At 43.6% G+C, this 14981-nt stretch overlaps 1 protein-coding gene across 1 annotated transcript; it reads right to left on the reverse strand.

The window, feature by feature from the left end:
* Positions 1–434: 434 nt before the first annotated feature.
* LOC310636110 (uncharacterized protein) lies at positions 435–13218 on the reverse strand. The gene is made up of 5 exons (XM_083355639.1): positions 13148–13218; positions 10092–10196; positions 9361–9489; positions 6560–6661; positions 435–4324 (listed from the first exon to the last, which is right to left on the reverse strand). The coding sequence occupies exons 1-5, from the start codon at positions 13167–13169 to the stop codon at positions 2286–2288; spliced, it is 2397 nt and encodes a 798-aa protein (XP_083211765.1). The 5' UTR covers positions 13170–13218; the 3' UTR covers positions 435–2285.
* Between the last annotated feature and the right edge of the window lie 1763 nt (positions 13219–14981).

Raw genomic sequence — 14981 nt, forward strand, 5'->3', positions numbered from 1 at the left:
ATTGTATTTTATGCTGCCCTGTAAACCGCCCTGAGTCCTTCGGGAATAGGGCGGTATAGAAATCTAATTAAATAAATAATAAATATTTAGAATTGTGCCAAATGAAATAGGCACCAACACAATTTCCTAGTAGGCTTGAGATTGTAGAATGCTACGGCTGGTGAATTCTGGGAGTTGAACACCGCACCACACATCTTAAAGTTGCTGTCCCAAGAACTGGAATTAGAAGAACTATCCTGAAATTCGATAAGTAATGCTTAATATTTCCAAAAGTGCCACTGCTCCCTCTCCCAAATTGCAACCATTCCTTTAAAAAAATACATTGTTTGCCAGCTTTAATGTACCTGAAATATATCTGAAGGTATGGGGGGAAACGATCCTTCAGCACTTGCAAGCTATAAAACCCAGAAACATGTTCTTTTAATGTTAAATATATTAAGTTTATTCATCAACAATATTTTTGACTCCCATTGCAGCTGACAATGACAAAAACTAAGGAAAGCAAACTTCTACTAATTTTAGAATAACATCACTACCGTACAAAAGTTCTAGCAACCCATCAAACATGAGAGCTGAAAGTAGGGAATGAATAGAATAGATATACTCCATTTCTACTTCATTCCCAAAATGGTGGCATTGACTGATCTCTAAATATGGGATTAAAGCAATGTTTCTCACCCTCAGCTGCTTTAAGATGTGTGGACTTCAACTCCCAGAATTCCCCCAGCCAAGCCCACACATCTTAAAGTTGCTGAGGTTAGATTAAAGGTCAAATTGAGATTGTGTCTCTCCTTCAAGGCAAACCTTCTAATCTAGATCAAGAGAAGGAAAAACTGATTATCTCAAAGAAGGCTTTCTCCATTCTTGCCTTTCTCTCATCATGGCTAGGACCCTCTTCAACGAAAGGATTTGGGGGTGAATTCAATCGAACTGTTTTTTAACAGGATCCCCACTGCCCTGCAACTAAAATATTGAATGTGGCATTCCACAGTAACCAGTATCTGAAAGTGGCTAATAATTTTATTTAGTTAATTTAATATTTGTAATCTTATTACTAATGAGAGGAATTCCTCTGCTCCCAAAAATTATCTTTGCTCCGTTTCTTCCGTCATCTGTCTCAATGTCTGGAGTCATCCAAATCAAATATTATCATTTGTGAATTTTCTCTAACATTCCATGTGGATAACTGAACTTCTAGCAGCCCTAATGTTTTCTTTCTGGGAAATTAGTTAAGTAAAAGGGATAGCCAAAACAAAGGTAACTAATGCAGGGGTTAAGATGGTGTCCCAAATTCAGAATTAAGGATAAGCTCTGTGATAGATCCAGAAATTACACAAATAAAGCATTAGTACAGTACTTCTGTTGGAGAATACTTTGTTCCTTCATACATGACCTGCAAGTAGAAAAAAAAGGGAGATTGATTTTCAATCAATCAATTTCAATTTCTTATGATATTTAGAGAAAATCAATCTCCATTTTTTCCCCACATAATCAAAAACAAACCTGTCTTAAGAGCCCAGCATGACATTTTTTGTGTGGTAAGGTTTCATCAGTCAGCAAAAGTTTCCCAACAATGTGAGCGTAGAAAAAAAGGGAGATTGATTTTCAATCAATCAATCAATTTCAATTTCTTATGATATTTAAACAATCTCCATTTTTTCCCCACATAATCAAAAACAAACCTGTCTTAAGAGCCCAGCATGACATTTTTGTGTGGTAAGGTTTCATCAGTCAGCAAAAGTTTCCCAACAATGTGAGCGTAGAAAAAAAGGGAGATTGATTTTCAATCAATCAATCAATTTCAATTTCTTATGATATTTAAACAATCTCCATTTTTTCCCCACATAATCAAAAACAAACCTGTCTTAAGAGCCCAGCATGACATTTTTGTGTGGTAAGGTTTCATCAGTCAGCAAAAGTTTCCCAACAATGTGAGCGTAGATCATAGAATCATAGGGCTGAGGTCTTCTAGACCAGGGGTAGGCAACCTTGGCTCTTTTATGATTCATGGACTTCAACTCCCAGAATTCCTGAGCCAGCGTAGCTCAACATGGAAACCTCTCCCTGTCCCCTCAGCATGGCTGGCTCAGGATTTCTGGGAGTTGAAGTCCACGAGTCATAAAAGAGCCAAGGTTGCCTACCCCTGGGACTCTAGGCCAACCCCCTGCTCAAGGTCTCCTGAAATAGCTGTCCGGCCTACTTTTGACCCACAACTCCAGATGTCAAGCCCCATATGGGTGCTCTTGTGTGCAAGCAAACTGGTTGAATCACATACTTTTTTTTTGTTATCCTGCATGAGTTCTCTCATGTCTCATCAGGCTGGATTTGTACACAAATCTCTTCCCGCAACCCAAACATGAGTAAGGATTTTCCCCTCCATGGATTCTCTTATGGGCCATGAGGACTGTTTTTTCACTGAACGTTTCCTCACAGGGGTTGCACTGGTTTGGGGTTTTTTTTGCACGCATCCCTGAATTTTTCATCAAGGTCATGGGCAATCTGGAATTTTCCCCACAATCCGAGAACAGATTTTCTCGTTTTCCTTTGTGGGTCTTCTCGTGCCGGAGAAGGTTTGATTTCTGGATGAAGCTTTTCCCACATTCTGAACAGATGTGGGGTTTCTCCCCCGTGTGGATCCTCTGGTGTTTGATCAAGCTGGATTTGCTGGTGAAACCTTTAATGCAGCTGGAGCGCTGGTACGGCTTTTCACTGGTGTGAGTCCTCTGGTGTACGACGAGAGTTGATTTATTGCTGAAATTCTTCCCACACTCAGCGCAGTTGTAAGGCTTTTTTTCTCCTGTGTGGGTCTTTTGGTGTTTTAAGAGGTTCCACCAGTTGTTGAAGTATTTCCCACAGCCAGCACACTTGTGTGGCTTTTCACCCACGTGGGTCCTCTCATGCACAATAAAATTGGACCTCTGGCTGAAACTTCTTCCACATGCTGGTTTATACGGTTTCTTTCTTAGATGGACTCTCTCATGTATGGCAAGCTTGCATTTCAGGCTGTATCCTCTTCCACAGTGGGAGCAGGTGTGCAAATTTGGTGTGTTACGGAGCCCCTTGTGGGCTGCAAGAAGCATTAATTTGGGAATGATGCTTTTTCCACAGGGAGGGAACCAATATGGCTTCCTTCCCACTTGAGGTCTTTTGTGTCTGAGGAGAGCTAACCTATAACTGAAGTGTTTCCCACAACCGGAGCAGGAATACAACTTCTCCCCTTGTTGTACCCTTTCGTGTCTGGTAAAACTCGTTTGATCAACAAAGCTTTCCCCACAAATTGGTTTCTCTCTTGTGTGGCTTCTTCGGTGGATCATCAGGCTTAAGTTGTGATGGAATCTCTTCCCACACTTTGAACACTCATGGGGTTCCTCTTTCTTATGCGTCGTCTCATGGATGAGAAGATGCGACCTTTGAAGGAACTGCTTCCCACAGTCTGCGCATTGATAGGATTTCTTGCCCGTATGGATCTTCTCGTGTATCAGGAAGTTTGACCGCTGAATGAAACCTTTTCCGCACTGCGAACACTGATAGGGCCTCTCACCTACTTCCATCTTTTCGTGCCTGAGGAGCGCTGATTTGTGACGGAAACTCTTCCCACATTCGGAGCAGGTGTATGGTTTCTCTCCTGTGTGGGTCCTTTCATGCCTGGTCAAGATGGACCTCTGGTTGAAACTTCTCCCGCATTCTGTGCATTTATACGGCTTCTCTCCCGTGTGAGTTTTCTCGTGTCGAACAAGACTGGATCTTTGCGTGAAGTTTTTCCCGCAATTGGAGCACTGGTGAATTTTCTCCCCCATGTGGCTTCTTTCGTGGATGAGAAGGCTTAAGCTGTGATTGAATTTTTCCCCGCATTTTGAACATTCATGAGATGCCTCCTGCTTATGGGTCATCTCGTGGACAAGGAGATGCCACCTTTGGACAAAGCTCTTCCCACAATCCGAGCACAAGTATGGTTTCTCACCGGTGTGGATTCTCTCGTGGATGAGAAAGTTTGATTTCTGAATAAAACCCTTCCCACAGTGTGAACATTCATAGGGTCTCTCTCCAGCCTCCATCTTTTCATGCCTGAGGAGTGCTGATTTGTGGCGGAAGTTTTTTCCACACTGAGAGCATTTATATGGCTTCTCTCCCGTATGGGTCCTCTCGTGTCGGGTCAAGATTGATCTCTGACTGAACCTTCTCCCACACTCCAAACACTGGTACGGCTTCTCTCCTGTATGGGTCTTCTCATGTCTGACAAGGCTGGACCTCTGTGTGAAGCTTTTCCCGCAATCAGCACATTTATTCTCCTTATTTCCCGCGTAGCTCTGTCTCAGCTCCTGTTCTGTGGGATAAACGGAAAATCACAATGTGAAAACAGGCAAAGGAAATTGCTGCAAACAAATTCAGGACACGGCGTTATCACATGCCTTTTACTCTCTGTAGTGTGAGGAAGAGAAAATTATAGTTACAGTTAGTCCTCAACTTATGACAATCGTGACCAGACTTTCCACTGCAAAGAGAGCCTGTTAAGTGAGTCGCATCCAATTTTATGACATTTTATGTCACAGTTGTTAAGTGACTCACTATGGTTGTTAAGTGTATCATTCATTTCTTAAGCGAATCCAGCTTCCGCACTGCTTGCTAAAAGCTGGCAGGACTTTAAAATACTCATAGGGATCCTCTTCCTTATGCACTGCCTCACGGATGAGAAGATGAGACTTTTGAAGGAACCGCTTCCCACAGTCTGCACACTGATAGGTTTCTTGCCCATATGGATCCTCTCACAAATGGTGATCATGTGACACCACAACATTGCAACCGTCTTAAAAACATGCCAGTTGCCAAGCACTTGAATGTTGATCACATGACTACGGTGATGCTAAGTGCGATGACCAATTAGTTGCTTTTTTCCAGTGCTGTTATAAGTTTGAATAGATGTTAAATGAATGATTGCAAGTTGAGGACTACCTGTATATCCTTTTACACTTTACAATCTGGTCTCTTTTATTTTCCAAGTTCACCAAGTAGAAAACTTCAGGGGTCCTCCTTAAGGGCGAAGTACGGCCTAAATTTACATACACGGTGACTCCAGCAGTGTACAACATTAAAAATCCACAATTTTACCCTGTGGTAGTAACAACACAATTATGTTTCTCTACTAAGCGCAGAAGTTCAAAATTAGGCTGATCAGTCTTACAGTTTTTCTCTCAGAGAGAAATGTTCCAATACCACCTACATGTAATAATATCACCTTCACATTTGATGAATAATGAACTTGGGTACAAAAATTAAACTCAGAATAAAACCAAATCAGGCAGATTGGAATCTTGTGACGAAGCAAATAGAAAACGTTAACAGCAATACAATTTGTGAATATTTGGGATCCAAATGGATAGAATGATAATTTTATAATAACTCTGAACTTGAATTACTTGCTAGTTCTAACAGCCACTGCAGATAGCCAGTGCTAGAAAATGTTCCTTCAGTCTTGACCTCAGTTCATAGTGACAATAAGACAGGCAGTAATAGAAGCAATTTTTTTTGCATATTCCACCAAATTTTTATCCAAAAAGCCTTAACCTTTTTACAGGTCCACCATATGTGAAAATATGTTGCATCTTCGCCACCACACCTCCAGCATTTTGGCTGATAATTCGGATACATACTTGCAAGCTTCTTAGGATCTAAATGCCATCTATAAAACATTTTATAAAAGTTCTCTCTTAAATTTTGAGCTTGTGTAAATTTTACGTTCCTCACCCAAATCTTTTCCCACGTATCCATTGTAATAACTTCTTGAATATGCAGAAGATCTTCAAGCAAAGGATAAAGTTTTCTCCGCAATTTTTTTTGTTGGGTATAATTACAGAAGCTACTGTGGTGGACACTAAGTTGATGTTGAATTTAATTACAGCAGCAAGACTTTTAATAGGTCAATATTGGAAGAAGGAGGAACTGCCGACTATAGAAGAATGGACTTTTAAGGTTTCTGACCTGGCAGAAATGGCAAAGATCTCGGCTTATTTGAAAGATCATTCGCAAGAACGTTATCTAATGGAGTGGAAAAAATGGATAGAATATATCCAGAACAAATATGGGACTAAAAAGTTTCATTTAGCATTTGAATAAGTCTTCCTTTCTATTTTCTTTTTTTAAAATGGAATATTAGTATTGTTTGTAGTTATCTTATATGAGCTAGAGAGTGATAGATTTAAGAATTTATTGTTGGTAGCATATGGATGTTTATGATTGTTCTTTGTTTTTATACCCTGTACTTAGCTCTGGGAAGTCGGGGGCGGGGGGGAGGGGGGAAAGGGGGGGAGGGGCAGGGAGGGATAGGGAGGGGGGGAAGGGGGGGATTGTTAAAGATAAAATGTATTTTAAAACTTTTCAATAAAAAAAAAAGCAATTTTTACTCCAAGTACTGGAAATTCAATAAAAAAACCCGTTGAATTGCTTCTCTTCATAGTGTTTGTTATTGCAATCTTGGAAGCTGATGTTTCATCTTCCTTCCTTCTGATGACACAATGATGCATTGTTTCAGGATGTAGCTGTCTTGTGAAATAAACATTCTTACCTGAATGAGCAGGTGGGAAAACCCCATTTCCTTCAGAGGTCTGCTGATACAGCACCCATCGATCTTCCTGTTCTTCCTTCTTTATTATCACAGCAGGAAAATCTGCTCAGAGAAATGAAACAGTCTTATTTTACAGTGATCAGACACTTGCCAAAGTCTCCTCCTCTTGAGTAGCCTGGCTGGCCTCTGTTGCTCCTGCCTTTTCTCTGCCTTGTGTGTTCTTGGATCAGGGGCAGAAGGCAGTTTTTCCTCCTCTTCGCTGGCCGTCTGCCACTGCAAACCTTCCCCGTCTGAAGCCTCCTCCAAATCTCTTTCCGACGGCCGTTCAGAGCCATCAGTAAACCTAGTTCCTGAGGTGCCAGAAATGGGCTTCACCTCCCTGAGCTGACCAATGAGGAGGGATCTGGGGAGTTGCCCAAGGGAGACATCACACAACCCGTACTTCTTGCGTACCCTCCCTGACCTGTGCCACACCTTACAGGCCCCCTCGCACCCTCTCCATGTTCTACCAGCAGAAAGATCTGACTGCTGGCCTAGTGATGGATTGTATTGCAAATCAGGGCTGTTTCCAGAGGAGGCAGAGGAGGAGAGGACCTGGAGCTTACGGAGCGAAGGAACTGGATGAGGCTGTCGGCAGGCCCAGAAGGAAGAGAGAGAGGCTTTTGGAGGAGTTGGTGGCGGCGGCAGCGTGCTCCAGGGGCGAAAAGAAGCAAGGCCTCTTTAAGGAAAAGGTGGAAGAGTCAGGATCAGAAAAAGGAAAGAAGGTGAGGTTGTCAGAATACAAGCGAATTTGAGGGCTAATCCACATGGAGCCCCATTTCCATCTGTCCTGTTTGCCATCGTTCACTCCCTAGAGACTAAAATGGACAATGTGAAATTTGAGCGGGCCCCGAACAAGGAGTATATATCGGAGGTGGTGACCCTTTGAGAGCTGTATGCAACGAAATTTCATTTTGATGTATGCCGATTGGTGTGCATTCAAAGTGACAATAAAGTTATCATTATCATTACCCACACCACACATCTCATGTGACCTCTGGGGTGCTTCAATAATTGTAACCCCAGGGGCTGGTATAAGTACCGCTTATTCAGCACCATCATAATTTTGAACACCTATTGAACAAATTGTTGTTAACCAAGGTCTACCTATATATCCCTTCCATACAAGACTGAATAATTTGCTTTCACTTTCCTTTTTATGCTACTACAGGTAGTCCTCAATGTACAATTGTTCAGTTAGTGACCCTTTAAAGTTACAACTGCATGAAACACTTACAACCATTGCAGCATCCCCATGGTCATCTGATCAAAATTCAGATGCTTGGCAACTGGTTCATACTTATGACGGTTGCAGTGTCCCGGGGTCACGTGATCAACCTTCTGACAAGCAAAGTCAACGGGGAAGCCAGATTTATTTATTTATTTATTATTGGGACTTATATGCCGCCCTATCTCCCGAAGGACTCAGGGCAGCTAACAACAATAAAATACAATGATACAAAAGTTAAAAAGAATTAAATTAACAGCCCCAATAGAATAAATTAAAATTGTAGTTAAAAATTAAAAAAACATTTTAAAATCCCTGTTGTCAGTCCAGGTCAGCCTGATGGAAAAGACGTGTTTTAAAGCTGCGGTGAAAGGACCGGAGATCCGGGGCCATCCGGAGCTCAAGGGGAATTTGGTTCCATAGGGCTGGCGCTCCCACAGAGAAGGCCCTACCCCTGGGGGTCGCCAGCCGACATTGTCTAGCCGACGGCACCCTGAGGAGACCCACTCTGTGTGAGCGTACTGGGCAATGGGAGATCATTCCCGGCAGCAGACGGTCCTGCAAATATCCCAGGCCTAAGCCATGTAGGGCTTTAAAGGTAAGTACCAACACCTTAAATCTCACCCAGAGGACAACTGGTAACCAATGCAGCTCACGCAGGAGGGGTGTAATATGGGAGTATCGGGATGCTCCCATCACTACCCGCACGGCCGCATTCTGAACCAGCTGAAGCCTCCGGGTGGTCTTCAAGGGCAGCCCTATGTAGAGAGAATTGCAGTAATCTATAAAGGAGGTAACGAGTGCGTGAGTGACCGTATGTAGGGCATCTCGGTCCAGATAGGGGCGCAACTGGCGCACCAGGCAAACCTGGGCAAATGCCAACAACCACGTTACTAACTGAACAAATGCAATGATTCACTTAACAACTGTGGCAAGAAAAGTTGTAAAATGGGGCAAAACTCACTTAACAAATGTTTCGCTTAGCAACACAAGCATAACATCAATTGTAGTCATAACTCGAGGACTACCTGTATGTGTTCTGCGCCAAACTACTTTGTATGTATTGGACAAGAGTTCTTTCTCTTCCTCATGTTCTGATTTGTTTATTGCCTTCCTTAGAACTGGGAGAAAATATCCTGGTCATTCAACTTTCAACAATTACCCCATGGAGTTTTGCAGTGCTTGAAGACTTTGGTCTTCCAAAAAAGCTGTGGTGTGCGGCGCAGTGGTTAGAAGTGGTTAGGCTAACTTACTGCCCACTGCCAGGAGTTCGATCCTGACTAGCTCAAGGTTGACTCAGCCTTTCATCCTTCTGAGGTCGGTAAAATGAGGACCCAGATTGTTGGGGGTGCAATATGCTGACTTTGTAAACCGCTTAGAGTGGGCTGTAAAGCGCCGTGAAGCAGTATATAAGTCTGAGTGCTATTGCTATCTTGCCTCTTTGTTCATTTATACCATAGAGCGCTGCCTTTGCAATGAATCAAAAGGGAGAAGATTTCTAATGATTTGACATGAACTGGACTTTCCTTCTTACCTGAAGTGTTGTACATTGTGGTTTCGCTTTCTTGGAGACGTGAGAGCAACGCTTTTCTTTCTTGTTCCGCAGTTACTGGCAGCCACTGCTCCTCTCCTTGTTCCATTTTTATTATTACATCAGGGAACTCTGGGCAAAATAATAATAAAATAATATACGTGGCTCAATGAGTCAACAGTGTTATATTCTTGGGGTAAGGTAAAGGTAAAGGTTCCCCCGCACATGCGTGCTAGTCGTTTCTGACTCTAGGGGGCGGTGCTCATCTCCGTTTCAAAGCCGAAGAGCCAGCGCTTGTCCGAGGACGTCTCTGTGGTCATGTGGCTGGCATGACTAGATGCCAAAGGCGCACGGAACGCTGTTACCTTCCCACCGTAGTGGTCCCTATTTTTCTACTTGCATTTTTACGTGCTTTTGAACTGCTAGGTTGGCAGAAGCTGGGACGAGTAACAGGCGCTCACTCTGTTACGCGGCACTCGGGATTTGACCCGCCAAACTGCCGACCTTCTGATCGACAAACTCAGCGTCATAACCTACTGAGCCACCGCGTCCCTTATATTCTTGGGGAGAGGAGGCCAAAAAAAGAGTTCTTCATCATTCGGTATGGCAGTTTCTATTTTTCCCCCCCTCCAAGAAAAAAAGTATTTATTAAACTGTCACTAAAATGTGCTAAGTTTTACAATGTCTTAAATATTTAATTCTAAGACTTTGTGAGGCAACATCGGCTCTCTCACCTAAGCCATTCTCCAATGGAGTCTCCTCTTCGTTTGCAGTTGGATGAGCTGAGATCTGTGCTTCTTTTCCGCTCTTGAGCTGTGATATCAGGTCAAGCTTGGGGCCTGATGACAATAGCGGAAAAAAGAGAATCAATCCAAATATAGTCCTCGCCTTATGACCAGTCCTTAGTGACCGTTTGAGAGGATTTGGGAGGCAGAGATGCTGATTTGATATTGGAAACTAGCTACAAAGTTTGGCCTAGACCAGGTTTAGGCAACCTTGGCTTTTATGACTCATGGACTTCAACTCCCAGAATTCCTGAGCCAGCAAGTCTCAGCTTGGAAAGCTCTCCCTTTTCCCTCAGCGTGGCTGGCTCAGGAATTGAAGTCCACGAGTCATAAAAGAGCCAAGGTTGCCTATCCCTGGCCTAGACTAGAGCAGCCTCTGGTTTAATGACATGCAGAAGATACAAGTCCATATTAACAACCGTTCGCTTAGTGACCGTTCAAAATTACAACGGCATTAAAATGTGACTTAGGACCGTTTTCCACACTTATGATTGTTGCAGCCTCCCCGTGGTCATGTGATCAAAAGTTCAACACTTGGCAATTTATGACAATTGCAGTGTCCAGGGGGTCATGCGATCACCTTTTGTGACCTTCTGACAAGCAATGTCACTGGGGATATCAGGTTCACTTAACAACTGTGTCACTAACTTGGCTGCAGTGATTCGCCTAACAACTGTGGCAAGAAAGATTGTAAAACGGGGCCAAACTTACTCAACAATTGTCTCGCTTAGCAACAGACAACTTGGGCTCAGTTGTGGTTGTAAGATGAGGATTATCTGTATTCGCTTTTTGACCCTGTCATTCTTCTGTTACCACATATCCTAAATTGTCTCTGCTTGTCCCATTAAGATCCAGCAGAAATAGGCAGGCTTCAAAGCCCTTCCATAAAGCAAACGGGAGCCAGAGAAGGGCCTTCTCTGTTGTGGCATCAATGTAATTCCCCTCCCAAAGTTTGAATGGCCCCAAACCTTTTGTCATTCTTCATTTCACATTTGATAGGCTCAGTTAATACAGATAATACAGATAGTCCTCGACTTACAACAGTGACCATTCAGAGTGACTTATGACTGTTTTTAACACTTATGACCCTTGCAGCATCCCCATGGTCACGTGACCGGCTCATATTTATGACGGCTGCAGTGTCCTGGGGTCACGTGATTGACCTTCAGACAAGCAAAGTCAATGGGAAAGCCAGATTCACTTAATAAGCATGTTACTAATTTAACAACTGCAGTGATTCACTTAAGTGTGGCAAGAGATGTCGTAAAACAGGACAAAATTCACTTAACAAATGTTTCACCTAGCAACAGAAATTGTGGTCATACGTCGAGGACTACTTGTACTCTTGCCATCAGCTATAATAAAAGATCAGCAAAGAGCTGGCGAAATGACAGGCAAAACAGAAATATTCTTCCAAGAATGGAAAAAGTGCGGAGAAGAGCAACAAAGGTAATTAGGGAATTGGAGGCTAAAATGTACAAGGAACGGTTGCTCGAATTGGGTACGTCTAGTTCAGGGATCAGCAACCTGAAACAGTGAAAGAGCCACTCGGAACCGGTTCCCTCACAAAAGGAAAAACTGGGAGCCGCAAAAAATGTGTGCACATGCGCGTACATGTACGCATGCGCAGAACAGGGTTTGACTGAAGAGTGGAGCCAAGGCGAGATATGCACCTACCCTGCATATTTTAATTAATTGGTTGAAATTTTTTAGTCCCACTTTTTTGGGGGGGGGGACTGCACATGGCAGAGGACTGGGAGCCGCAGGAGACGGCTGAAAGAGCCGCATGCGGCTCCGGAGCCGCGGGTTGCAGACCTGTGGTCTAGTTTAATGAAGACAAGGATGAAGGGGGACATGATAGTAGTGTTCCAATATCTCAGGGGCTGCCATAAAGAAGAGGGAGTCAAGCTATTCTCCAAAGCACCTGAAAGTAGGACAAGAAGCAACGGATGGAAACTAATCAAGGACAGAAGCAACCTAGAAGCAAGGAGAAATTTCCTGACAGAACACTTAACCAGTGGAACAATTTGCCTCCAGAAGTTGTGGGTGATCACTGGAGGTTTTTTAGAAGAGACTAGACTGCCACTTATCTGGAATGGTATCCAGTGTCCTGCTTGAACAGTGGGTGAAGACCTGCAAAGTCCCTTCCAATTCTGTTATTCAAGCAAAAGCAGTCCTCCAGTCAAGCCAAGACTAGGTTGTTTTAGCAGCATTCTCTTCGCCCCTGATGCAACTACACATGTCTTGCCTCTAAATGCCATTTTGGGACAGCTGTTATCTTTTGGGTGCTACAGAAAACTAAAACTGAGAGCAGGTGGGGATCCAAAACTATTGCTAAATTGTGTTTTTTTTGGGGGGGTGAGGGGAGGATGCAGTGGGCGGGGTGATAAAGCAAAGTGGGTGAATCATGATTCCAAGATTTTTATTTTCCCCGGATTTGGGTGAAGGGAAGACGCTTTTAAAACAAGTTCTTAAAACTTGTTGGGGGATACATTCGTTTGCATAGGTTTTCTGTTTCAGCGCGGCAGGAAACCTGATCGCCAATTGATAAGGTGGGTGCCTTCTGAAAATAGTAATAATAATCTGAACTTCTGGATGACTGCGATGAATAACAACAACAGCAACAACAATAATAAAAAGCAGAAAATCTTTTAAAAACACACAGACACCTCGGGTTTCTAGCGCCAGTAATCTCCCCATGCTCCCCAACAATGCAATTCTTCAGCAATGAACGCCAACTCGAAATCGGAAAACTTATGCATTAATTAAATTAATCCTTATGCATTAATTCAGCATCGCTTCGGCTGAGGCTGCGCTGCAAAGGAAACCGGCCCCCCCCCCGGATTCCGCCGAGGGGTTTTATGCCTCTTTTTTGCAAACCTCGCTCGCTTCTTATAATAATAAGTTGGAAGGGACCTTGGAGGTCATCTAGTCCTTTTCTCGTTCCTCCCGTACATTTATTCTCTCCCCCACCCCCACCCCCGGCCCCCTTCTCTCCAACTCACCCGCTCGTTGCAACCTCGCCATGACCGGATCCGAAAAGCCCAGGATTCTGCAAGATCGCGCAAGCCGGATCCAAAACCTCAAGCGCTGCGCGGACGCAGGACAGGAAAAAGCTCTCTCTTTTTTTAGCACCTTTTCCCCACCTCTCAGATCTTTGCGAGTCTCGTCCGCTCTAGGATTGCCCGCTCGCTCCGTTTAACCCCTTCATTGTTTATGAAAGGCAGGGACTGGGAGAGACAACGCTTCTTGCGGGCAAAGACAAGAACGGGAAAGAGGGAGAAAGCGAGGCTGTGTAAGTGAGTGTCCCCACAGCATCTCCCGTGAGCTCAGTTCGGTAAAAATATATATATATATATTTAATTTCTTTGCATCCATCTCATCAGGAGATAACTGGGTGGCTTTCAATGTTAAAAGAATTTTAAAAAAGGAATGATACAACAACTTGTATACAATAAAACCATACACACACACAAATATAATCATATATTAATTCTTTAATTCTTTGTTAGTAATTTACACACACACACACACACACACACACACACACACACACACACACACACACATATATATATATATATATATATATATATATATATATATATATATATATATATTTGTTTTCTGAGGTTTTCGCGGGTGCCTGTATGTGGATCCTTGGTTTTTCGGGTTTTTCCCCGCGTAGAACTAAAGGTGTGGGCGCAACGTTTCGACGGAGTCCCATCCGTCATCATCAGGCTTTAGCTTCCTTCTTCTTCCTTCTCCCAGAAGGAATATATATTATATATGACTCTTTAGTCTTCATCAGTCAGTCATACCCTTCTGAGATTCGAACCTGGGCTGATTGCATATTAGGCAGTATTTTTACCTCTTGAGCCACAGGTTCTCTCTATATTTACATACATATATATATAATATACATACATATTTACATACATACATATATAATATACATATATATTTACATACATATAGCATTCAGAAAGTATTCAGACCCCGTTCACTTTTGTCAGTTTTGTTATTGTAGTGTATACGTGAGGGGTCAGTGAATTAAGGAGGCGCAGAGCTGGACACACAGGAACAGCAAGCAGGAACAGCGTTCGGCAGGAAGCTGGAACAAAGAGACAGCGTTCAGCGGGAGAGCCGGATACACATTGACTACGCAGGCCCCCTGCACAACCAATCATTCTTGATAGTAGTAGACAGCCACTCCAAATGGTTGGAGGTGGTGCCAGTCAGTATCTTGACCACATCAGGGACTGTCCAGGCGCTCATGGGACTCTTTGCCACTCACGGCCTTCCTGATGTATTGGTCTCTGATAATGGTCCACAATTTACCTTCTCGGAATTCCAGGCATTTTTGAAGACCAATGGGATTAGACATGTCACCTCGGCTCCCTTCCACCCCTCCAGTAATGGCTTGGCTGAACGGGCAGTGCACACCACAAAGGACGCATTGAAGCGCATCATCCATGGAAATTGGAAACAACGTTTGGCCAAATTCCTGTTGCACCAACACACCACTCCCTGCACCACAACCGGGAAGAGCCCAGCGGAACTTCATTGGGGAAGGCGCCTCATAACCACTCTCGACAGACTATACCCAGACAGAGTGGCGGCAGATATGGAACACCCAAAGGTTCCCAGGGAATTTACAACGGGGGACCTCATCTGGGCTAGGAACTATAGCTCCAGGGATACATGGGTGCAAGGGAAAGTAGTTGAGCGGACGGGACCGGTATCTTACATCGCTAGGGTGGAGGGGGGTTTACTGTGGAGGAGACATGTTGACCAACTCAGGCATTGAGCACCTGAGAGGGGCCCAGCTAATAATGG

The sequence above is a fragment of the Vipera ursinii genome (genome assembly GCF_947247035.1).
Source record: "Vipera ursinii genome assembly, chromosome: 2".
Lineage (NCBI taxonomy): Eukaryota > Metazoa > Chordata > Lepidosauria > Squamata > Viperidae > Vipera > Vipera ursinii.

Excerpts from the sequence above, each read along its gene's own strand:
- LOC310636110 (XM_083355639.1), bottom strand. The coding sequence starts at position 13,169 with ATGGCGAGGTTGCAACGAGCGG. Across the intron at positions 10,197-13,147 it reads GGCGAGGTTGCAACGAGCGG|GCCCCAAGCTTGACCTGATA; the intron begins GTGAGTTGGAGA and ends TATTGTCATCAG. Across the intron at positions 4,325-6,559 it reads TTTCCCACCTGCTCATTCAG|AACAGGAGCTGAGACAGAGC; the intron begins GTAAGAATGTTT and ends TTTATCCCACAG.